The following is a 26,284-nucleotide window of genomic DNA, read 5'->3' as shown; positions in this document are numbered from 1 at the left end:
TATTTTATTTCTTTAGCTTTGCAACTTAATAATTAAAAAAAAGCAGATGGTGTATCTACGTTGTAGAATTAATGCAGTTTGACACCACTTGAAGTTTGACACCATTTGGGCTGGAGGTTTAGCACAGCTGGTAACTCACCAGCAACTATAAGATCTGTCAACCAAAAGGTTGCAAGTTCGAAGCCCTGGGTTGGCATGAGCAGTGGACTGCCAGCCCTGCTCACTGTTTACCTAAGCAGTTAGAAAACAGCTTTAACTGTAATTAGAGACATTAGGTACTGCTAAAAGCATGTTTTATGATGCCATAAAGAAAGAAGATCAGATAATGCTGGGCAACCAAAAAGGAAGGAGGAAGTCCTGATGGCTCTTCGTCATAGAAAATGGAGCAACAGCATCCCCTGTGGCTGGACTCACCTTCCTTGGCACCAAAAACAGTCAAAAACACCTCCTTTCTGTCCTGATTGTTTGTGCATTGTCTATGCAAAGCGGCATTGAATGTTTGCCGTGTATGTGTGCTGTGATCGGCCCTGAGTCCCCTTCGGTGTGAGAAGGGCAAAATATAAATAAAGTGTTGTTGTTGTTGTTGTTGTTATGTGCCATGTACTATGAAATCATTGGAGTTGTAGTGTAGCAAGATCTTCAGCTTTTTGTGCCAAAGTATATTGGTACCTAACCAAATTTCATATCCCAGTATTCCATTGCATTGAACCCCAGCAATTAAAGTGGTGTCAAACTGGCTTGTCCTGACTGAAGTAGACCCACTTCAGTTAACTTTTGTGAGTCAGCGCATAGATAAATTCCATTGACTCAATGGATTTCCTCCAGTCAGTCATCTATAACTATAAGATTAAAGCCAATACTTTATAATATTAAAATATTGAATATTATAACTGCAATTAAATGGTAAGCAGTTTAAACAGCACAGCAATCCCATTAAATCCCCTTATTTAACAGCTAGTAGTCAGTATAACAGCAAGTGACTCAATTTTCTCTGTAAGAGTGAAGTGTTTGGGCACTGGACATTATAAAAGAGGATCCCATTAAAAAGGTTTTCATAGCTCCTGACAAAAATAATTAATGTATTTTAATTAGACAGTATGTTGCGGAGCTTCCAGAAAGGCACATCAATTAAAATGCAACATTTTTCTCATACAGAATGCTTGTGTAAACTAAATTGACTAGGAAGTAAATGCCTATTGAGCAAGTCATCCTGCTCTAAAGATCTGAACTGTTAATAAAGTCTAATGAGCTGTGATTTATCAGCAGACTCACCAAGAAATTGTCCACTTAAAATTCTGTTGGATAAGTTATTTTTTTAAAAGCCAAAGTTGCTAAATTTGCTTCCCTGTGAGGCACTGAACACCCACACAGGGGCAACACATGGGTCAAGGTTGAGAAGGAGTTTTTTCATGTGGACGCATCAAAAGAAAATTCTGCATCCCAGAAAGCACTGGTTTATAGAAAGGTTGCCTTGTAACATGCAAAAAGTTATGTTAATGTGGAGAGTCTACAGCAGTGGTTCACAGCCTGTGTGCCGAAAATAAGGTTCATGGCTCTAGATTATTAAATATGGTTTTCTGAGGGCGAGCAGATGATGGGTGACTACTGGATGGCATATGTTCTGTATCAGAAACTAGAGCTGATGTGGTCTATCCAATGCAATTTTCTGAATCCGAACCCCAAATAAGAAAACTGAATCTAAAGTTGACCAAAACCAGATTGTAAGCCTTTTGGTACTAATGTTGGAGAGTGGTCCCTGACCAAAAAAAAAGGTTTGGGAAACATTTAAAAACACAGGAAACAATTTTAAAACACAGGAATTTTGTGACTCTCTCCATAAGTTGCACTTTTATGTTTGGGTTTAACATAAGGGAAGATTGATTGATTGATTTACTTCATTTCTACCCCACCTTTCTTGACCCTGGAGGGGACTCAAGGTGGCTTAGAAATCTGGCAAAAAATCAATGCCGCACAGGTAAGCAATAAAACATCAAAATATAACCATCTAAAAATTATAAGTAATTAAAACATGTATCAATCAATCAAACAGATTCATGTAAAATGCAATAATAATAATAATAATAATAATAATAATAATAATAATAATGCAGAAATACGATCAAGGCTCTCAACACCTGGGCCATCATTAGATACACTGCTGGAATTGTGGACTGGACACAAGCAGAGCTGGATGATCTGGACAGAAAAACAAGAAAACTGATGACAATCCACTACGCATTACACCCGCGTAGTGATGTCGACAGACTTTACCTGCCCAGAAAATCAGGAGGCAGGGGGCTTCTGCAAGTGAAACAAACAGTAGAAGAAGAGAAACACGCACTGGCAGATGATGTGAAAGGCAGTCAAGAACCAACATTGAGGGAAGTCAATAGTAGTAAACTGCTTAAAGTGCAAAAGACAAAGAGGGAATACCGTAAAAACACAATCCAGAGCAGAAGAGAAAACTGGCAAAAGAAGGCTCTCCATGGACAGTTCCTGGGAAAAATTGAGAGCCAAATTGACAAAGAAAAAACATGGCTGTGGCTCACAAATGGAACCCTGAAAAAGGAGATGGAGGGCCTGATTCTGGCAACCCAAGAACAAGCCATTAGAACCAATGCCATCAAAGTCAGAATTGAAAAGTCGACAACAGATCCCAAATATAGACTCTGCAAGGAAGCAGATGAAACAATAGATCACATTGTCAGCTGCTGCAAGAAGATCGGGCAGAGAGACTACAAGCAGAGGCACAACACCGTTGCTCAGATGATTCATTGCAACTTGTGCCACCAATACCATCAGCCTGCAACAAAGAACTGGTGGGATCACAAGCCGAAAAAAGTTACAGAAAATGAACACATCAAACTCCTCTGGGACTTCTGAATTCAGACAGAATTTTGGAGCACAATACTCCTGACCTCATGATTGTTTTAAAAAACAAGGTATGGATCACTGATGTTGCAATCCCAGGCGACAGCAGGATTGAAGAGAAACAACTGGAAAAGCTGACATGATATGGGGATTTAAAGATCGAACTGCAAAGACTCTGGCACAAGCCAGTAAAGGTGGTCTCAGTGGTGATCGGCACACTGGGTACAGTGCCTGAAGACCTTGGCCTACACTTAAACACAATCAGCGCTGACAAAATTACCATCTGTCATCTTCAAAAGGCCACCTTGCTTGGATCTGCATGTATTATTCGCTGATACATCACACAGTCCTAGACACTTGGGAAGTGTCCAACGTGTGATCCAATACAACAGCCAGCAGAGTGATCTTATGTGCTGTGGACTCATCTTGTTGTGTTTCAAGTAGTAATAATAATAATAATAATAATAATAATAATAATAATAATTGCAGTTTAGAAAGTTGTTCTCTACACTGTAGAATTGCTGCAGCTTGACACCACATCCTGTGGTTCAATGCTGTGGAGAGTTGTAGTTTGGTGAGGCACCAAAAGTCTTCAGCAGAGGAGGCCAAAGACTTTGTAAAACTACAACTGCCATTATTCCACAGCATTGAGCTATGGTAGTTAGTTACAGTAATGTCAAACTGCATTAATGCTACAGTGAAGATGCAGGAGAGGAAGACTGGAATCTTCCTTATTGGCTCAAGCAAAAGCAAATGTTTCATTCCTAACTTGAATGTTTTTCCCCATTAATAACTTTCATCATCTTGATGACACTTCAATATAGAATGATCACATGTGTCCCACATTTTGTCTTTGAAATGTTGGAGGAAGGAGATGAAATCACAGCTCTAACCTGTATTGCCTAACAGAGCTTTTGCTGCCAATTACATCCGTCAGATTTACTTGCAAGTAAATGTATGTACGAAGGATTGGCTTGAAAGCCTCTTCTGAGTTTTAACAAGCCATCAGTTAGCAAGGCAGGCCCATCATCAAATCCCTGATCAGTATTCTGCTGAAGTCCCAGGGCCACAGGGGAAACGCAGTTATATTAAAAGTAAATAGTTCCTTTAATTAAGCGATTGAGGTTCTTTTGGTTGTTTGTTGTTTTTAAATAGCACCGCCAGAAGGCAGCAGGAAGCACAAACGTGTTCCAGAAATGGGCTTGAGGAAATTAAATGTACTAGGTGTTATTGACTTGAGGTCGTGTGGTCTCAGTGTTGTTTTTCCCACCTTGAACACGTCTTGGGTCAAAGGCTTCTGGCAGGGGTTGCCGATAGACATGCTTGGCAAGACTATGCCAATGTAGAGGAAATATCTTCACAAATATATTCACTAGGTCTGGAAGGGATATGTGCATCTCAGGTTGCTTATGTGAGGGGCCAGCAACCTTCCATTCCCAATTTACCAGGGATAGGTAACACATTTGTACCTTCTGGTTATAATTGGTTTTTTCCTTCCTGGAAACTTACCAGGGACCAGCAGCAAATGTCTTAGGGGTCATCTGTGCCGTAGAATGTCTGCAGTTTGACACCATGTTAATTGCTGTTGCTCGATATTATAGAAACATGGGAGTTGTAGTTTTACAGTGTATTTTACCTTCTCTGCCAAAGAGTGCTGGTGCTTTACAAGGCTCAAGACTTCATAGCATTGACTTATGAGAGTTAAGTTAAGCCCCCGGTGGCGCAGTGGGTTCAACCCCTGTGCCGGCAGGACTGAAGACCAACAGGTCGCAGGTTCGAATCCGGGGAGAGGCAGATGAGCTCCCTGTATCAGCTCCAGCTCTTCATGCGGGGACATGAGAGAAGCCTCCCACAAGGATGATAAACATCAAATCATCCGGGCGTCCCCTGGGCAACGTCCTTGCAGACGGCCAATTCTCTCACACCAGAAGCGACTTGCAGTTTCTCAGGTTACTCCTGACACGGCAAAGAGAGAGAGAGAGAGAGAGAGTTAAGTGGGGTCAACCTGCATCCATTCTACTACACAGATGTACCCCTAGTCTATATATCACTATTTGGAGCCACACTGGAATAGAAAATCTTGGGAAGTGGTAGACTTTCAATTGCTGGAGCTTCTTGGATAGTTGCTTACCAGGGATGTTTTAACACTGTGCTCCAGCTTTTCCTTCGTGGCAAGGGGTTGGACTAGATGAACCATGTAGTCTCTTCCAACTTTATTATTCTATGATTCTATGCTCTTACCAGGGATGACTTGGAGTTATGTTGACTGAAAGGTTGAAGGTTCAAATCCGGGGCTTCTGCTGTTAGCCCCAGCTTCTACCAACCTAGCAGTTTGAAAACATGCAAATGTGAGTAGATCAATAGGTACTGTTCCAGCAGGAAGGTAATGGTTCTCCTTGCAGTCATGCTGGCCTCATGACCTTGGAGGTGTCAACAGATGGACAACATTGGCTCTTCAGCTTAGAAATTGAGATGAACACTAACCCCCAGAGTTGGACACGACTGGACTTAATGTCAGGAGACAACCTTTACCCTTACCTATGAGACCTCAGAAAAGTCCCAGGGCTGGAAAAGGTGCCCCAAGACCTGCTTTATTTGCCTGATCTAAATAAGCTGGCACATAATACAGTACAATTACTAAGGCACAACAGCTAAAAGATCATAATAGTAGTGCCAAACATAATAATTAAAGCAGTTATATTGTGAGTAGCCTAAAAGCTTATGATGATGATACCATTATAAGAATCCCAAGAAGGATAAAGGTGTCGAAGCAATCTCAAAATGACACCCATCAGTAAGATTGCTTAAGATGAAACTGTATAATGCTTTTTTTCTGCAGTTGCTCATTGTCTCAGACCAATTTCAAGCCTAATTATAATGAACAAAAAAGAACCAAATAACAATCTTCAAAATTAATTCAAATTTTGAGCTGCTCTTCGAGACAAGTAACTTTTCTTCCCCTCTGATCTGATTTCTCCACCCCTTGAAAGTACTTTGGGATTTTAATTGCCCTTCAGAGAGTGTTTCTAGCAGACTGGATATTAATTTAATTTGTCTCTTGGGAAAGCATCTAGGCATTGATGAAGTTAAAAAGTATGGAAGTATAGGATTTTTTTAAAAAGCCATCCAGCTGAAACCAAATTTGACCAAAAAGTCAAATTGTAGGGTTCGTGGATATTAGGAATGGGTAGATCTCATTTTTTCTGTGCTTTGACCTTTTCATATTCAATCCCATTCTGTTTTGATAATTTGGAATATGTAAAAGTTCTTCTAAATAGGACATTAGAGCAGATGAAACTTGAGGCTATCTTCCTGCTATGAAATTCTACAATTCTACAAATACACATAATAATTCACTTTTTATGCATACAGTAGTCATATGAACTTCCTGACTGTGAGAGCCGTTCAGCAGTGGAACTCTCTGCCCCGGAGTGTGGTGGAGGCTCCTTCTTTGGAAGCTTTTAAACAGAGGCTGGGTGGCCATCTGTCTGGGGTGATTTGAATGCAATATTCCTGCTTCTTGGCAGGGGGTTGGACTGGATGGCCCATGAGGTCTCTTCAAACTCTTTGATTCTATGATTCTATGAACCGATAGCCAAGGCAGTGTGGTGATTTGAGAATTGGACTTCAGTTCTGGAAATCAGGATTTGAATCCCTACTCAATCATGAAAACACAGTGGATAACATTGGGCAAGACACGGTCTCAGCCTCAGGGGAGACAAAGAAAACCTCTTCAGAAAACTCTTGCCAAAAAAACCCCTGTGGTAGGTTCACTTTAGGATTGCCATAAATCAAAAATGAACTTGAAGACCCACCACCACCACAATTTGTATGAACATATCCTAGCAAAACGTGGAAAAGTTATTTTATGGACCATCTTCCATGCTCAGTGAGGGATTCTGGACACTAGAGTCCAGAAACATAGCTTTCCCAAAGTTCTGGCATTGTACCTTTTGTTAGATCTTATTTATGTCATTTGATGGACATGGAACAAAGTAAACATGCATGCAAAGACAAAAGGATATATCCTGGGCAAACATTTCAGGAGGCGGAGGACAGTGTGGGTGCTACTTATCTCAATTAACTTTGAACGGTCGCCAAGGCTTTGTCAGGTTTTATAAATGTTCTTTCTAAAATTTGTACCATGCAATGCACTTTTTAAACAGCCTCTTGGCCCAGAGAGCCACTCCTGGACTCCCCATAGGGCTGTGTTTGACGCATGGGGTATTCATGTCTATGGGTTCAGCTTAAATGTCTTCTAATCTAGAATGTCCTGTCCTCTCCCTATTTTATTGCTCAATATGCAGGCAGCAAAAATATGACGTACATTGTGGCCGATTTAGGAGTTGCTTTTCCAGAGTCTTCACAAGTTACTTTTTGGACAAGAGCTCCCAGAGGTAGACTCATTGACAAAGTTGTGGAATTGTAGGCCAAAATAACTCAGCTGTTCCTTGTATTGTCGAAGGCTTTCATGGCTGGAATCACTAGGTTCTTGTGGGGTTTTTTTTGGGCTATATGGCCATGTTCTAGAGTCATTTTCTCCTGACGTTTCGCCTGCATCTATGGCAAGCATCCTCAGAGGTAGTGAGGTCTGTTGGAACCCATTTTCCTAATTCCAACAGACCTCAGGATGCTTGCCATAGATGCAGGCGAAACGTCCAGAGAAAATGCCTCTAGAACATGGCCATATAGCCCCAAAAAACCCACAAGAACCTCAGCTGTTCCTGTTTGTCTTTGCTGGTTACTCTTGGTCTGTCTGGAAGATGTTTGTCTCTCTTTGTCAGTCTTTATATGCCACTGTCTCTCTCTCTTTTCTTTGATGGGAAGAATCCTGTTATTGGCTTATATGTTTCTCCCTTTGTCTTTAAATCCTAGCAAAAACTGTTAGTTTGGTTTCATGGCTGTCAAGTCCTGGAAGGAACTGCTGCTGTCTGTCTGTCCATCTTGATTGAACTCTGCCATTCCCCCTTTCAATCTCTCTTTTTCTCAGTTTATCTCTGTTAGACTCTGTCTGTCTGACTCTGTCGGATTCTGTATCAGCCATTCTCTCTCTCCTCTCTCTTTCTTTCTCTCTTTTCTCCCCTTCCATTCTGTACTTTCATCCAGCTGTGTCTGCCATTATCTTGGTCTGTTTGTCTCCTTTGGGCATTCTATCACTATGTAATTCTGTCTGTTTGATTATTTTTGCTATTCTCTCTTTACATCTCTCTGTCCATCTGTCTCTGTTCGACTTTCTCTCTCTACAGCAGCGTTTCTGAAGATCTCTTGGCCTGTCCTTCTCTTCCTTTTTGGAAATAGTGAATCTTCCCACCAAAGGGCTTCCTCTGCTGTAATTGGCCAGCCTCTCAGCCAAGGGGAGAATTGTTTCTGAGACTCCAAATAGGGAGAGCTGGCATGCATGTCACATAGCAGCGTGGTGTGCATGTGTGTACAAGAGAGAGCATGTGAGGCTGAAAGGAGGGTTACACCTGTGAGTCCCTTCAAGACATGGGGTTTCTGTGTGAGAATTTCTGCCCTATTATATTGTTGGTGGGGTTCAGAATGCTCTATGATTATAGGTGAACTATAAATCCCAGAAATTTCAACTGCCAAATGTCAAGGTCTGTTTTCCCCAAACTCCACCAGTGTTCAAGTCTGAGCATATTGTTATCCGTGCCACGTTTGGTCCAGAGCCGTCATTTTTTGAGTTCACAGTGCTCTCTGGATGTAGGTGAACTACAACTCCAGAACTCAAGATCAATGCCCACCAAATTCTTCCAGTATTTTCTGTTGGTCTTGGGAGTTCTGTGTGCCAAGTTTGGATCAATTCCATTGTTGATGGACTTCAGAATGCTCTTTTATTCTAGGTTAACTATAAATCCCAGCAACTTCAACTCCAAAATGAAAATATCACCCCCCCCCCCCCCCCCATTCCTATCTAGTATTCAAATATGGGTGTATCGAGTATTTGTGCCAGATTTGGTCCAGTGGATGATAATAAATCCTGCATATCAGATATTTACATTACGATATTTACATTACGAATAGCAAAATTACAGTTATGAAGTAACAATGAAAATAATTTTATGGTTGGGGGTCACCACAACATGAGGAACTGTATTAAAGGGTTGCAGCATTATGAAAGTTGAGAATCACTGTTCTACAGTATTTTAGTCCGTCTGCCATTTTCTCTTTTCTCTGTCTCCATTCTATCTGCCCATCTGCCTGCCATTGGATTCTGCCATTCTCTCTCAGCCTCTGTTGGGCTGTATCTGCTAGTCTCTCTGTTTGCCTCTCTCTGTGTGTCTGTCTTTGTTGGGAAGTGTCTTCATCTGTCTCTGTTGGACTTGCTCTATCTACCATTCTGTCTGTCTATCACCTCATAGCCTCTGTCTGCCATTCTCCCTATCTGTCCATCTGTTTCTCTTCTTATTTATTATTTACAGCTTTTATATTCCGCCCTTCTCACCCCGCAGGGGACTCAGGGCGGATTACAGTGTACACATGTATGGCAAACATTCAATGCCAATTTTTGACAGAGGTACACAGAGGCTATTTAACTTTCTCTGGCTGCCAGGGAGCTGTCACTTTCATCGTCCATCTGTGACGCTGATGAAGCACTTCTGCATTCCCCGCATGCTTCCCCGCTGGAATGCTTTGCTGGAGTCTTCTTTATGGCCTCATAAATCAGTTAATTTAGCCTCCTCACACTTTAAGGTGGTACCTAATTTTCCTACTTGACAGATGCAACTGTCTTTCGAGTTGCAAAGGTTGACAACAGGCTACACACAATTGGTTGGAAACCCACTCCAACCCGGGCTGGCTTCAAACTCATGACCTTTTGGTCAGAGTGATCTTAATGCAGCTGACACTCAGCCAGCTGTGCCACAATCCCAACCTCCTTCTGCCATTATGCCTGCTTGCTTGTCCATCTGTCTTTGTTGAACTCTGCAATTCTGTCTTTCTGTCTGTCCATCCACCTGTCTCTGATGGATTCTGACTGCCATTCTCCTTCTCCCTCTGTTGACTGTTTGCTATTCCCTCTGCTCAGCATTCTCACTCTGTCTTTGGTTAGGATGTATCTGCTATTCTCTCTGTCTATCCGTTTATCTCTGTTGAATTCTCTCTGCTATTTTTTCTATCTGTCGGTCTGCCATCTCTTGGACTCTATCTGTCATACTGTCCGTTTGCCCATCTCTCTCTTTTGGGTCTCTGTCATTCTGCCTGTCTTTCAGTCTGCCTGTCTCTGTTAGACTGTTTGCCATTCTCCCTGTCTGTTGGTCCATCTTCTGTTGAACTCTGATAGTTCTTTCACCATTCTGTCTGTCTGTCTCTGTTGGACTCTGCCTGCCATTCTCTCTATGTCTCTCTGTAGGCTTCTCTTGGTCTTTGTTTGCCATCCTCTCTGTGTGCATCTATCACTAGTGGAGAGACTCTCTGTCTTTTCTCTGTCTGTCTCCATTGAATTCTTTATTTTTCTTTTTTATGTCTGCTTCTTTATATCTGTCTGACATTCTGTCTCTAAGACAGAGAATAGCCACTTTTCACGGCAACTTCTTCTGGCAGTGATGGGGCTGAGAGATGCTTCTTCCATTCTGATAGTTTACAATAGTTGGTTCTTTTCCCTGGAAGTCCACATCAGAGAGATCCATCAAAATGATGTTGCATCCTTGTGCAATGATGGTCCCATTGACTCTTGAGCAAAAGAAGTGACAGCCATTAGGAGGAACTCAAACAAAATGTGATGTCTGCCTTCCCAAATTTGGTGGAAGACACCTATGCAGACATATACAGTGTAAATGGATTTGGGCTGAAGGTTCTCTGTTTGAATCCTATGTCTAGTTGAGTACTAGCAAAGTGACCACCAGAAAAATCTCACAGGATAAACAGGACCAGCAACTTCAGCCAATCCATATCTCCATTTACCCTTGAAAGAAAAGTCAAGATAGCCAAGTCAAACCACAAACTCTGCCCTTCATCAGCATTAACACAGATGCTACTAGGAATTATAGCAACAATATAGTCCAAGCATCAGCAGAAAATATAGATAAACTGGACAATTTTCTCCTGACTCTTAAAAGTCAGTAAAATTTGTTTTGATGGTTTTTCAGACCAAAGAGTTTCACTGTCTGACCATAGCAAAACTGAGAACATCCACTTTCTGGTGACCATCTATCCCACCCTTGAAAAAGAAGTCTTTTGGATAAAATCCTCTTGGGCAGCTAAATGGTGGCAAACCTCATGGTGGTCTCTCATTGTTTAGAAAAGGGGTGGGCAACCTACAAACATTTGAAAGCATGAACTCTTGGCCTTGCCCCCACTTCACAAACCTTCTGCAATGGATTACTTCATAATGTGCATAGATGAGGAGATAATGTCATGGACCTAACCACTTGTGGCTCTCCTTCCACTTGCAGTTGGCTTTCCTTCCATGCATTACCAGCATGTCAATATTTGAAAATATTTTTGACCCTGAATCCTATAGTTTAATCCTAGCTACTGGAAAAATCTTGTATCAGTCACTGAGTGATGTCTACATTTCAGTAAAGCCCATCGTGCCAATGTGTCTAATGTAGTTGCAATTAACCATCAGATTAGATCCGTGTTTCTCAACCTTCCTAATGCCACAACCCCTTAATACAGTTCCTCATGTTGTGGTGTCACCCAACCATAAAATTATTGTAGTTGCTACTTCATAACTGTAATTTTGCTACTGTTGTGAATCGTAATGTAAATATCTGATATTCAGGATGTATTTTCATTCATGGGACCAAATTTGGCACAAATACCCAATACTGGTGGGGTTGGAGGGGTGTGTGTGTGTTTGACTGATTTTGTCACTTGGAAGTCTAAAAATTAGGGAGAAGGACTCTACATTGCTCCTATTACATTAATGCCAAAAGATCTTACAATTTAGCAGCCACTTAATTACTTTTGGTAGGGTAGCCATCACACAAGGGACATGCCAACAGCCAGAGAGTTCATTGTATGTTGCTTTACATTTAATGCTGCAGCTGATTCACGTAGCTTCTCTTGTTCGGATTTATCAAAGAGCATTCTGAACTCCAACAACAGTGGAATTGAACCAAACTTGGCACACAGAACTCCCATGACCAACAGAAAATACTGAAAGGGTTTGGTGGGGATTGACTTTGAGTTTTGGAGTTGTAGTTCACCTACACTGTGGGCTCAAAACAATGATGGATCTGGACCAAACTTGGCACAAATATGCAATATGTCCAAATGTGAACACTGGTGGAGTTTGGGGGAAATAAAGCTTGACATTTGGGAGGTGTAGTTGCTGGGATTTATAGTTCACCTACAATCAAAGAGCATTCTGAACCCCACCAATGATAGAATTGGACCAAATTTCCCACACAGAACCCCCATGACCAAAATAAAGTACTGTGTTTTCTGATGGCCTTTGGTGATCCCTGTGACACTCCCCTTGCAACCCCCACAGGGGTCCTGCCCCCAGGGTGAGAAATGCTGGATTAGATCTTAGACTACAATTCCCTGTATGCCGGGCTGTAATATCTAATAGGATATTTTCAGTTCTTGCGTGGAACATTATAAATTGCCTCCAAGGCAATATGTCTATTGAAAACAAAAATATCCCCCAACCCTGCTGAGCATTAAATCAGTGATGGAAAAATGTAAAGGAAACAAGGATCAGTTTTGTTCCATGAGCCACTCTAGTTGTTTGTGGTGCATCAAAAGATAACATCACTTCAACCTATTATTTTGTGCTTCTTCTTTTTTTAGAATAAATTGAGTGTGTGGTAAGGAGAACACATCTGTGTAAGACTTCAGTCCATTTTAAGCAGCTGACATAGAGAAAACCAGTCCAAAATCATTCTGGAAAATAAAAATAAAAAATCAGTGGCACTCAAAAGTTATTTGGGGGAGCTGCGATGAAGCTTCAGAGGGTGCAAAAGAGGGGTTTATGGGACCACATACAGCCCCTACTTTTCCTACTCCTACTTCTAAGAGTCAAAGCCAAGGATTTGAAATGTTCCCAGAAACAAAATGGGATGCATTATAGAAGATTTCTTAATATTTGATGTTGAAGGTAGAATGGACCACATAGCCTTTTTGAAATTCATTGTCTTCTTAAATCTGTCACTCAGCACTTGTATCTCGACAGCCCATTATAAGAAACAGGAGGATATTTGGAAATGATTTGCAGGCAGAACAAAGGGAGAGGAGGATCCGTTGGATAACTCAACACCATAAATAATTTGAAAAGCTGTTAACAGAATCACAACAAGCTTCATTTGAAACTTAGCGCTGTCTTGACAAGACACGATTTTCCTGGCATATGAGATTTGTTAAAAATACATATGCAACCTCATACACATTGTGTCATGGTCATAATGAATACAGAAAGTGTGAGTGATGGATGGTGTTATATAGCAGCCTTCCTGGAAAGTGTCAGGATGGACAGAATGACATATCAGAGGAACAGATATAGGGATAGTTTGCATTGTTGATACTTAGAAAAGCAACAGGAGGCATCGCCAGAGATTACAGTCAGATGTTTTATGTCCAAAGAGGTAGGATTTTTTAATTTGGGGGGTTGGTTCCTTCCTTTCCTTGACTTCACTGAAATCACTGGGTGATTTGAATGCAATATTCCTGCTTCTTGGCAGAATGGGGTTGGACTGGATGGCCCATGAGGTCTCTTCCAACTCTTTGATTCTATGATTCTATTAGATCAAAGGCTAGACCAGGTGTGGACAAAATCCAACCCCACTTTTGTGGCCTCTCCAAACTCCCACTGTATGAAAAAAATCAAGCACAACTTTCCGCACTTTCTCAAGTATCAAGCTATAGAAGAGATGGGGAATTATGTGGGAGAAGCATGTTACATTAAGCCTTGAGAAAACCTTGGAATGCTCCACAGCAAGTCTTTGACAACAATCTGTCTTTCTATATCTATACACATAATAGTGAAAACGTGTATGTGAGTATGTGGTGGAGGTGTCCACTTACATAGACACCCTCTGGCCCCCACAAATAGCCTGAAGAAGAGAAGGCTGAGAGGAGATATGATAGCCATGTATAAATATGTGAGAGGCAGCCACAGGGAGGAGGGAGCAAGCTTGTTCTTTGCTTCCTTGGAGACTAGGAAGGGCTGGGCATGGGATAGTGCAAAGCAATGGGCTATGGGGCTGGGGAATTGGATAAAGTGCAGAGAACAGGGTATTATCAGGTGATGTAGGGACTGGACATTTATAACTAGGGACTGGTCATTCTTAATCAAATGCTTGTCGAAACATCCAGGTTTTCAGATCCTTGCAAAAGGAGGACAATTTAGGGGCTTGCCTAATCTCCCTGGTGGGGGCGGCTCAACCCATTACGCAAAGTAAGCATTTGCAGTATAGTTGATTTTGCCCAGGCATTCTTGGGGAAAATAGACCTTGACATATGCGAGTTGTAGTTACTGGGTTGTATAGTTCACCTAAAATCAAAGAGCATTCTGAACTCCATCAATGATGGAATTGAACCAAATATGGCACACAGAACTCCCATGACGAACAGAATATATATATCAGTGATTGGTTGGGGGGGGGAGGGGGCAAAATACTGTTTGCTTACCATTGAAAATTACCTAGGGTAGCCTCTGCTCCCTGGGGAGGGTGTTCCAAAGCCAGGGGTCACCACCAAGAAGGCCCTCTCCCTCATCCCCACCAACCATGCTTGTGATGAAGGCAGAAGTGAGAGGAGGGCCTCCCCAGTGGACAGGCATGTAGCCGGGGGGGGGGGGGGGCTTCAGGGGCTTCAGCCCCCCCCCAAAAAAATTCTCATGGTGGTTTGCAAAAAGGCCTTACTGGTACATTATTTAAACTGTTATGTTTATTCATCTCATGATCTGATCACCATGCTCAATATAGCTCATATGCATGGGGGTATTGGGGTAATGATACAAAAGGTTTGCTAAGGTAGACCCTCTTTCACTCAGACTCAGCCCCCCCCCCCCCCCCCCACGAATCAAAATCCTGGCTACGGGCCTGCCAGTGGATTTTAGAGCTTGTGCAAGTTCATGGCGGAAATACAGTCACAAAGATAGGCAGAGCCTGAACCATTTAGGGCTTTGTAGGTCATAACCTGCACTTTGAATTGGGACTGGAAGCTTAACAGTAGCCAGTGGAGCTTCTTTAATTGGGGTGTCGTGCACTCCCTATAATTAGCTCCAGTTAGAAGCCTGGCACCAGTTGCAGTTTCCAGGTCATCTTCAAAGGCAGTGCCACATAGAGTGCATGGTAGTAATCCAGTCTGGATGTAACCATGGCATGGACCACCATGGCCAAGTCAGGCTCTTTGAGGTACAATTGCAGCAAGCGCACAAGCTTGACCTGTGGAAAGGCCCTCCCAACCACCGCCGACACCTGAGCAACAAGCATCAGTGCAGATTCCAGGAGGACCCCCAGACTGCGGACCTGTGTCCTCAGTGGGAGTGTAATCCTGTCAAGATTGTAGAGAAAACATGGAATACTTCCCAGTATTTGGGGGAGGAAATGTGAAAAGGCAAACAATACTTTACCTCCCACAAGCATGGCTTCTAATTGTGTTATTGGAGCAATATTAGATCAGCAGTCAAGAATATTGCTAGATAGAGTTCTTAGCTTATCTGAAGAAGCAGTGTAAAAATAGAGCAGTCATTTCACTCTGGGAAATGCCGAATCGTGTGCAGAGTTTATTTGCAGAGTTTTGGAAATGATAGCAGCTGCTGGTATTGAAATAACTATGTGGCTAAATTGTGGTATATTGCAATGCTAGCAACTATGTATTTTTAAATCAAACCATGGCCATTTTTATTGAAAAAGCATAGCCCACTGTTTAATGGATATGACACTATATGCTTTCCTTTTACTTTCTGAAGGAACTCAACTAAAACAGTTATTACACACACATGTATAACTTGACTTCATGTATAAGTTGAGGGTGGATTTAGGGCCAAAACTATGCATTTTGCTATGACCCATGGCTAAGTCAAGGGTAAAGCTTTGGGACATATAACAAACAAATCTTTTCATCTTGTTGTAAAATACATAGTGGGAACAGGCTTGGAGGTAAAGAAAAGAGGTTCTCCTTATCTGTGGGGTTACCATGGAGAGTATTCGCCGGTATTGCACCACCTGACATCCGCCGGGAAGTAGCAGCCAATAGTGAAAGGACCAAGGCAGAGACATCTCCAGCTCATCCCCTGTTTGGGTATCAGCCAGCACGTCAACGACTTAAATCTAGAAATAGTTTTCTAAGATCTACAGAGACACTCGCTGGAACACCTCAGCAAGCGAGAGTCCAAAAGTGGTAGGCTCAAACCCAGAACCTCAACCAATGGCTGATACCAAATGAGAGATTCCCCCCTGGGTACACAGAAGACTGGGCGACTTGGAAGGCACTGAACAGACTGCACTCGGGCACCCCATATGCAGAGCCAACCTTCAGAAATGGGGCTACAAAGTGGAATCCATGACATGTGAGTGTGGAGAGGAGCAAACCACTGACCACCTGCTGCAATGCAACCTGAGCCCTGCCACATGCACCATGGAGGACCTTCTTGCAGCGGCACCAGAAGCACTCCAAGTGGCCAGATACTGGTCAAAGGACATTTAATCAACTACCCAACTCACAAATTTTGTATTTTGTCTGTTTGTTTGCTTTGTTCTGTTAGAAATGTAATATAATTGACTGGTTGCCCTGACACGACAAATAAAAACCATGGAGGGGTTGTTTTGTTTTTGTTTTTGTTTCGTGCCTGTCAGGAGTAACTTGAGAAACTGCAAGTTTCTTCCGGTATGAGAAAATTGGCTAACTGCAAGGATGTGCCCAGGGGATGCTCAGATGTTTTTACCATCCTGTGGGAGGCTTCTCTCGTGTCCCTGCATGAGAAGCTGGAACTGACAGATAGAAGCTCACCTCACTCCCCAAATTCGAACTGCCAACCTTTCATTCATCAGTCCTGTTTAACTTATTGCACCACCAGGGGCACCAGTGGAGGGGTAAATGACATTACTGGTCTTAAAATGTCTACAACTGTACAAAACCAGATAAACAATGGAATACAAATGAAGAAAGAGAATACAATCTGAAAAAGATGGGTAGAGAAGAGCAAGTAACCTGTTTCTATTAGGGAACCAATGCAAAGGCAGTGACAAGAGGCTAAGGAGAGAAGTGCTCCTGCCACATTACCTTTCCCTTATCCAATATCGAGAAAGAAAAGTAACTCTTCCTCTTCCCCTTCATCCGCACTTTCTATTTCTGCCTGAGCAGAGTGCAGCACCAGCATGAGAGAGCCATTTGAACCATTTGAGCTGGAGTGGAGCAGCAGTGGCCATTTTCAAAAAGGGCTTCCTGTGTAAGGTTTTGCTGCATTTGCTGGCCATTTTTAATAGGGACTCACTGTAGAAAACTGTGTGACCAGTGTGGGCCCATGTATAAGTCCATTCTGGTTTTTTGGGGATCGCTTAGTTTGGTATCATTTTTTTTCAAATTATATGTATGTGTATAGTAATTTAACATAAATGATGACCAAAATTCTGCATCACAATCTATGTGTAACTTTATGTACAGCTGTCATTTTACTACAAGAAAGGAGATTCCATCTGAACATGAGGAAGAACTTCCTGACTGTGAGAGCTGTTCAGCAGTGGAACTCTCTGCCCTGGAGTGTGATGGAGGCTCCTTCTTTGGAAGCTTTTAAACAGAGGCTGGATGGCCATCTGTCAGGGGTGATTTGAATGCAATATTCCTGCTTCTTGGCAGAATGGGGTTGGACTGGATGGCCCATGAGGTCTCTTCCAACTCACTGATTCTATGATTCTATGATTCTATGAGTCTATACATGTGTTGCAGTAGTGCAATGAAGCCCTGTTAGTGAATTGGGGAGGTGTGCAAGAAGAGTGTGTGATGTCTATCAAATGTGTCTATTGGTGCACATTAGGCATTCCAATTGTGCTCTAACACTTCCTAGCCAGTGCCCCACATGTTCATCAAGGAGCACCCTGATGCACATCAGTCCCCATTGTACATCAGGCCATAACACATCAGATGTACCCTTGAATAACGAATCATCTTACATTGTAATGTCACAGTTGCCCATAGATGGATATGGACGTCACAATACAACAGGTTATTTTTCTAAACAGGTACAGCCATTTACAATGATGTAAGCCTCAAATTGCAGTAGCACAGTGGGTTAAACTCCTGAGCTGATGAACTTGTTGACCGAAAGGTTGCAGGTTCAAATCGGGAGAGCGAGGTGAACTCCCGCTGTTATCCCCAACTTCTGCCAACCTAGCAGTTTGGAAATATGCAAATGTGAGTAGATCAATAGATACCGCTCCAGTGGAAAGGTAACGGTACTCCATGTGGTCATGCTGGCCACATGACCTTGGAGGTGTCTATGGACAACACCAGCTCTTTGGCTTAGAAATGGAGATGAGCACCAACCCCCACTTGGACATGACTAGACTTAATATCAGGGAAAAACCTTTAGCTTTACCCTAAGCCCCAAACAGAATGCTAGCTGATTTTTTTTTTAATTGTGATATCAGGTAAAACATGTGAAGGCATTTTTTTTTGGGGGGGGGGGGGAGGGGACAGCAATCTGAGTTACAGTAAGATGAGCTCTGTTTTGCAGAAATATTCTACATATCACTGTTGTAACCACAAAACCATAGATGGGGGAGGCTTGCTGTTCCATGACATGGTATGAAAGAATGACAGCAGCAAAGCAAAACTTCACATTCCCTTATGAATACAGATGGACAACTGGGAAATATTTAACTGACAGGGTATCCCTAGGTAGAACAGTCCTTCAAAGCAATATTTTTGTATAAAAAAAATTCTTGACCTTTTGCAGGCTGGAACAGATTTTATTCAAGATCTACATGACTTTTCCCACTGTGGTCAATATAAAGTTCACCTATTCTGTGGACTAACATTTCTGATATTCTGATAACTAACTCCTGAAGGAGACATAAAAGGTTTTTGGTTTTCAGAGTATTTGGGTTTTCTAAAGACTATCTGAAATACTATATCATTGTATACAAGACTGCCCAACTTTTGTGATTGAGGGGGGACTTTTTCTCAGTTTCACACCCATCACAAGCAAGTTTGGTGAGGACATGAGAGCCAAGGCCTTCTCAATGGCTGCTCCCATATTTTGGAACTCACTCCCATGGGAGATTCAACATCCCCCTATTTGCCCTCCTTCCACCTTTCTATCTATACAGGCCTTTGGTCCTTAAATCATGTGCCAAATGGGTATTTTCACATTTTAAACCATGTTTTAAATATGCTTTAAATGTTTCAGTTATGTGCTTATTAATATAATTATTTATGAAAACCAGTGTTGTAGGCCAGATTTCAGACAAAACCAACTCTGAGTATTCCTTGCATAAGAAAACCTTATGAAATTTCTGAGTTGCCAAGTGACTTGGATGAAAGCATTTTAAGTTGGTTATATATGTTAGGGAACATATTGCAATAAGTGCCAACCTCAAAACACTGACAGGAGAGTATTACAGTCCAAAGTTAAGGCAATTAGTCCATGTTAGAAACAGAACTCAAGGGAACAAGCGAAATGAGTCAACATTCACACTGAAATACAACACTGCCTGAGTTTTGCAAGTGCAGCTTTTATCTGAATGAAACAGAGTGTTTGAGGACCAGGACATCCATAAGGAGACCAACGTGCTTGTTTATAAAGCCATTGACCTCCAAACCCTGCTATACGCCTGCGAAACGTGGACTGTCTACAGGCATCATACACAACTCCTGAAACAATTCCATCACTGTTGATTCTAAAAAGTCCTGTGAATCTCTTGGGAAGACAAGCGGACAAATCTCAGTTATGCTGGAAGAAGCAAAGACCATCAGCACTGAAGTGATGCTCCTCCGCCATCAACTCCGCTGGACTGGCCACGTTGTTCAAATGCCTGATCACCGTCTCCCAAAGCAGCTACTCTACTCCGAACTCAAGAATGGCAAACAGAATGTTGGTGGACAAGAAAATAGATTTAAAGATGGGCTCAAAGCCAACTTTAAAAACTGCGGCATAGACACCAAGAACTGGGAAGCCCTGGTCCTTGAGCGCTCCCAGCTGGAGGTCAGCTGTTACCAGCAGTGCTGTGAAATTTGAAGAGGCATGAATGGAGGTTGAAAGAGAGAAACATGCCAAGAGGAAGGCACATTAAGTCAGCCCTGACCGGGACCACCTTCCACCTGGAAACCGATGTCCTCACTGCGGGAGAAGATGTGGATCAAGAATATGGCTGCACAGCCACCTACAAGCCCACCGCCAAGACACCACATCTGGAAGACAATGATCCTTGAACTATGAGGGATCGCCTAAGTAAGTAAGTAAGTAAAAAAAACAGAACCCAAGGGAACAAGCAGAAGGGAAAACCAAGTGTCTAATTCAGAATCAAAACCAAATACCAGAATGCCAAGAAACAAGGTTATGGCCAGAAGTCAAGAGTCCAGGAGCAGTTCAAATTCCAAAAGGTACATGAGAGACAAGGTTCCAAGGCCCCAGCATAGATGCAGAAGTTGCAACCAGCAATTCGGTAACACTCTGCAAACCCTCAAAAATGCTACTTTCGGAGCTGATCCTGATTGCTGGCCTTCTCAACCATCCTAATCTACTCAGAGGAGCCTTTTCTTTCCCCAGTTTCCCAAAGGAAGGCACAGTTAACTCTACTAAACAGAAGTCTCTTGTTTTTGGCCAGCAGGCTGAGTAATTGTTACTTATGGGCGTGGCTGAGGGAGTAGCTGTTTCTGATTGGACTCTAGTTCAACACCCAAGCCCTCACTCAACAATCCCTCATCTACACTATCCATGACACATATGAAATTTGGGTGTATATGTTAGGGAACATATAATGTTGATTTGTAAGAACTGCATTGATTTCCAAGCCCAATTTGAAATTCTGTTTTTGACATACAATGTCATATATCAGTGTTTCTCAACCTGGGGGTCAGGACCCCTGTGGGGGTCATGAGGGGGTGTCAGAGGGGTCACCAAAGACCATCAGAAAACATAGTATTTTCTGTTGGTCATGGGGGTTCTGTGTGGGAAGTTTGGTTCAATTCCATCATTGCTGGGGTTCAGAATGCTCTTTGATTATAAGTGAACTATAAATCTCAGCAACTACAACTCCCAAATGTCTATTTCCCCCAAACTCCACATTTGGGCATATTGACTATTTGTGCCAAGTTTGGTCCAGATCTATCATTGTTTGAGCCCACAGTGCTCTCGGATGTAGGTGAACTAGAATTCCCAAACTCAAGATCAATGTCCACCAGACCCTCCCAGTATTTTCTATTGGTCATGGGAATTCTGTGTGCCAAGTTTGGTTCAGTTCCATCATTGGTGGAGTTCAAAATGCTCTTTGATTGTAGGTGAACTATAAATCCCAGCAACAACTCCCAAATGACAATATCAATCTTCTCCACAACCCCACCAGTATTCAAATTTGGTTGTATTCTTGGGTATTTGGGCCCAATTTCGTCCAGTGAATGCAAATACACCCTGCGTATTGGATGTTTACATTACGATTCATAACAGGAGCACAATTACAGTTGTGAAGTAGCAATGAAAATAATGTTATGGTTGAGGGTCACCACAACATGAGGAACTGTACTAAGGGGTCGCGGCATTAGGAAGGTTGAGAAACACTGTCATATATGATAGGGCTGTGTCTGAAAAATTGCCTCCTCTTCCATGAATTTGCATGAAATACTCACCACAGAACCTTTGTGTGTTCCATCACTCTGTGAGTTTAAGCTGGTGGGTGCACATGATAGAGCTTTCTATGTAGTAGCAATCAACTGTGGAATTCCTAAAGCAATGATCAAATTGGCTTTATCCTTTTTGTATTTCTGGTGGGCAGGTAGGCATTAGCTGTTTTGCCTTTGGTCCTTAGAATTGCCTTGACTGTTTAACATCTGGTTTTGAATTATTTCAAAGGAATGTTTGCTTTTCAGAATGTTTTATATATCTTAATGTGGTTTTTCATCCATTGTACATCACCACAGAGTCTCTGGTGGGCTGAAAACATACACTCTAACTGTCCGGATTTAGCAGAAACATTCTCAGTCCTTTGCCATCTCTCTTTTTCAGCTGCTTGTAAAATTTTCAGCTACCAGTGTCTTTCTCCTTCTCCCACTTTCCCTCTTTGTCCTCGGTTTCCTCCACAAACTGAGCTCAAAGAGAAAAAGTCACTTATACTGTACTGACTATTTATTTATCATATCAGAAGTGAACCAAACAGTTGTACTGTATTTTTTTAAACACACACACACACACACACAAAGTTTGTAAACTTGGCATTCTATTAAATGTCCTTTGACCAGGAGCTGACCACTTGGAGTGCCTCTGGTGTTGCTATAAGAAGGTCCTCCATTGTGCATGTGGCAGGGCTCAGGCTGCATTGTAATAGGTGGTCTGTGGTTTGCTCTTCTCCACACTCACATGTCGTGGACTCCTTCGTAGTCCCATTTCTTAAGGTTGGCTCTGTATCTCATGGTGCCAGAGCGCAGTCTGTTTAGCACCTTCCAAGTCGCCCAGTTTTCTGTGTGTCCAGGAGGAAGTCTTTCATTTGGTATCAGCCATTGATTGAGTTTCTGAGTTTTAGCCTACCACTTTTGAACTCTCACTTGCTGAGGTGTTCCAGCAAGTGTCTTTGTAGATCAAGAAACTATTTCTTGATTTAAGTCATTGATGTGCTGGTTGATATCTAAACAGGGGATGGGCCAGAAATGTCACTGCCTTTGTCCTTTCACTATTAATTGCTACTTCCCGGCAGATGCAGGTGGTGCAATATCAGCTAAACAGTGTAATTTCTGCAGTGGTGTATGGTGCAAACACCCCGTTATAATGTGGCATGTCTCTTTAAGAGCCACATCCAGTGTACTGACTTCTCAAGAGGGAAAGGAGAAAAAGGGGTTCTCCCTTCCTTGTAGATTTAGGTAAGCTGCTGCTGTCTCTCCCAGCTTGTGTGTTCTTCCCTGTCAGTAGTTTTTGCCATCTTGGCCACAATCCGATGTTACTTGGCCATGCATATCCTGTTTTTATTCTGTGAAATGTTGGTAGGTATGCCAATGACACAACAGAAATGCTTTAAAAATGAGTAAGTCTCTTTTCTTCTCTTATTTCTCATCTCAGGTGAAGGAGGACTGGAAGTATGTTGCGATGGTTATCGACAGAATCTTCCTCTGGATGTTCATCATAGTCTGCTTGCTGGGGACAGTGGGCCTTTTCCTTCCCCCTTGGTTGGCTGGGATGATCTAGGGACAAAGCAACTCTGAAAAGGATCCAGTGGCATCCCATTCAACCAATCTCAGTCCACCTGGGAAGAGGCCAAGCTCAACATTGGAGACAACTGCTATGAATAACTAACCGTAACGTCTGCGCATGAACTGTTCCCGGAAGCTCTGGGGAGGCCTTCCAAGGTTGCATCACTTGCCTAAGCCATCTTCATCTTCTGTATCTCTTGGGGAGGCGGGAGGGTGGGACGGGGGGAGGGCTGGTTAACTAAAGTTTTTTTTCCATAGCATGGTGGCATTCGTTGTCATATATACTCCTAAGAACACAGCTGTGTTCCCTTAAAATGATAGTACCAATAGGGCCACTATCCTACAGACTCAGCCCCTAGCAAGTCAGCTGAGGAGATAAAATACCAGCTTGGTATTCAGCTGAAGGCTGTTAGAATCAAGCCAGTCTGAATTAAGAACCTTAGACTGGTATATATTACTGCAATGTATTTATTGCAGTGAAGGTTGAGGTGGCAGCATTTTGCTGTAGGAAGAACATCTTGGTGGAAATAAAAAAAAATCCTAAATCTGAAAGCAAGTTTCTTTGATCCTCAGAGGGCTGTTTCCTAAAGTAATTAAGCAAACAACGGAAGAGATAGGCTGTGTGTCTAGCCACCTTGGACTTTACATATTGATTCACTAATCCAGGAACTGACAGATATCATCACACAGACACGCAGTGCTGGGCTGTACCATGTCAAGTTGCAGGGAGGAATCACCTTTAAGTACTCCTTGAAAAAACAAAATTAAAGTCATGGGAAGAAGGAAAGGCTAGAAGTTGCTCTCCCCAACTTCCTAGTATTGTGCTTCAAGAACATGAAATTTGGACATGAGATCCTTCAGTCGTAGTCTGACATGGGATGGCCAAGTAGACATTTGCCAGGTGATTCATCAGATTGTGTGTATTGGCTTTTTGATTCTGAGGCTAAAGGCTAATCTGTGCTTAACAAAATAATCCAGAGCAGTGTGCTTCAGAGCTGACCTAAGGCAGCACAGGATCATGCTTGGAGCCCTTTTGGTTTCCAGGTAAGAAGACCGAGAGAGCATTGTTTCACCAAAAGCAGCTTCCTGACAGCCACGGGCTGGTGACATTGCTTCCAATGAGGTCACAACATGGCCAGCCATGTGCTCAGAGGAAGTGATGTTGTTAAAGGATCTTTTGTGGGGCTGCTTCTTCCTGTTGACATAGAGGTAGATGTGATGTATGTGTGGATATTGGATCAGCATGGGTCCAGCCTAATCCAGCTGTCCACATAGGAGTAAGACCTATTTCTTCTTGCTTCAGATTAATAGTTGGAAGGCAGGAGACCAATAGTTCCCTTGTGTCCCCAAAGAACTAGCATTGGGGACATATGACCTCTGTGGATGGGGGCAAAATGTAACCACCAGATCTGCCAACTATGGTTTTGAAGATTGTCATTGGACTAGTAAAAGTAATTCTCACAAAGCTTTTGGATTGTCCAAGTTTTGATTCTTTACATTTGTTTTCAAAGTACAATAAAAATATTAAAATATTTAAAATAGTTTTTTAAAACCCCAGGTTTCCTGAACAATCCTGACAAAACGAATCCTGAATTTGTGAATTTTTTTGTAGTTAAAAACCTATTCTGTGCAAAATTGGCATTTGGTTATTTTCCCCAGGAAAATGTTTTGTTTTTATTTTTTTCTATGCAGGGAATAATATTTCTGCACAGAAATAACTTTTCACAGACCATTAAGTAGAAAAGACTGTTTAATGAATATACAATTCTTCTTTCTTTGCAAAATTACCGTGTGCCAATTTTGCACAGAATAAGTCCACCACTGTGAATAGTCTTCAAAGACTAGTTTTCTAAGAATTTCTCCTATTGGGGGAAAATGCTAAAATTACGCATTTCTTTCTTCAAGAGGAAAATAAGTTAAAAAAATACATCCCTATTGGAAACTATCTCAGTTGTCAAATTTGATATGTAGATATTTAATTTCCAGTGCAGCCTAAATACACTCTAATAGTAAGGAAGGATGTTATCTGTTGGAGTCTATTTGGCTATGAAGCTGCAGATTCAACTCTTGGATCAAACTATGTTTGTCGAGTGGACCAAGAGAAGGAGGAATACATATGCTGTGTAACACATGCCCACTATTAGTACCATGAATTATCACATTTACAGCTTCCTCTTTGCTGCAACAACATATGGATCCTATACATTGAGGCTGGGCTTTATCCATGCTTACCAAGTCTTTCCCTTGAGGATTTGGACTCAGGTTAACTCTTTAGTTGTTGGAATCTCATAAACAAGATGAAAGGAGATTCTTTGGAAGGGAGGGAAATGGAAATATGAGGATGACCCCTCCAGACATTTATTCCCCATCTCCCTGGGCCAAACCTTTCTTGATTCAAAGAAGCAGTTGTTGAAGCTTCATGAACAGACTTGAAATAAAGGATTTCTGAGTAATTGTGGTCTTGAATTATTCTTTTGTTATCTTTCTTGAAGAAAGCCTCAAAAAAGCTCATGCCAGAGAACTGTTCTTCTGAGTATGGTTGATTTTGGAGAGAGAGAAAAAGGAGAAAGCACATTTAACATTGATGGAATCAAAAGGTACATGGATTTATGTCAGATCACTTCAAGAGATCATAATACCTGGATACTTTTTGATCAACAAAAGGATGAACTGCCTCAGAGAATTATGGAACCTCAATTGCTGGGTTTTTTGTTGTTGTTTTTTTAAAAAAACAAAAAAAACAGAGTTTGGAGATTCACCTCAGCTTTGGGTTACTGCATTGCAAGGGAGTTGAACTAGATAACCCTCAGGATAATTTCCAGTTCTACAATTGTAGATTTTAGGCCTGGGTAACAACGCAAAAATTTGTTTCTAAAATCGATTTGTATTTGGGGTTTTTTTTTTGTTTCGATATTTAAAATAATTACAAAATTTTCCCTTTAAAAAGTTCGGTATTTACGAAATTTCGTTAATATTTACAAAACATTTTGTAAAGATGGCACCCTTTTTTTTCAATATTTTTTCAATATTTTTTTAATTTAATTATTAATTTAGTAGAATAGGGAGGAGAAATTATTATTAAGGAGGGAAGGCAGGCACTCACTCTAGCGGGCCCTCAAGCGCT

The 26,284-nt window shown here is 41.9% G+C and overlaps 1 protein-coding gene across 1 annotated transcript in view; it reads left to right on the top strand.

Moving 5' to 3' along the window:
- Nucleotides 1-25,613, top strand: part of CHRNA4 (cholinergic receptor nicotinic alpha 4 subunit) — a 127,923-nt gene extending 102,310 nt beyond the window's left edge. Inside the window, exon 6 of the mRNA XM_060771945.2 lies at nt 23,030-25,613. Within this exon, the coding sequence (XP_060627928.2) occupies nt 23,030-23,155 (126 nt within the window). The 3' untranslated portion in view covers nt 23,156-25,613. The remainder of the gene's footprint in view (nt 1-23,029) is intronic.
- The last annotated feature ends 671 nt before the right edge of the window (nt 25,614-26,284 follow it).

The sequence above is a fragment of the Anolis sagrei genome, chromosome 4 (assembly GCF_037176765.1).
Source record: "Anolis sagrei isolate rAnoSag1 chromosome 4, rAnoSag1.mat, whole genome shotgun sequence".
NCBI classification, from domain to species: Eukaryota; Metazoa; Chordata; class Lepidosauria; order Squamata; family Dactyloidae; genus Anolis; species Anolis sagrei.
This window is presented reverse-complemented; position numbering and strand designations above follow the sequence as displayed.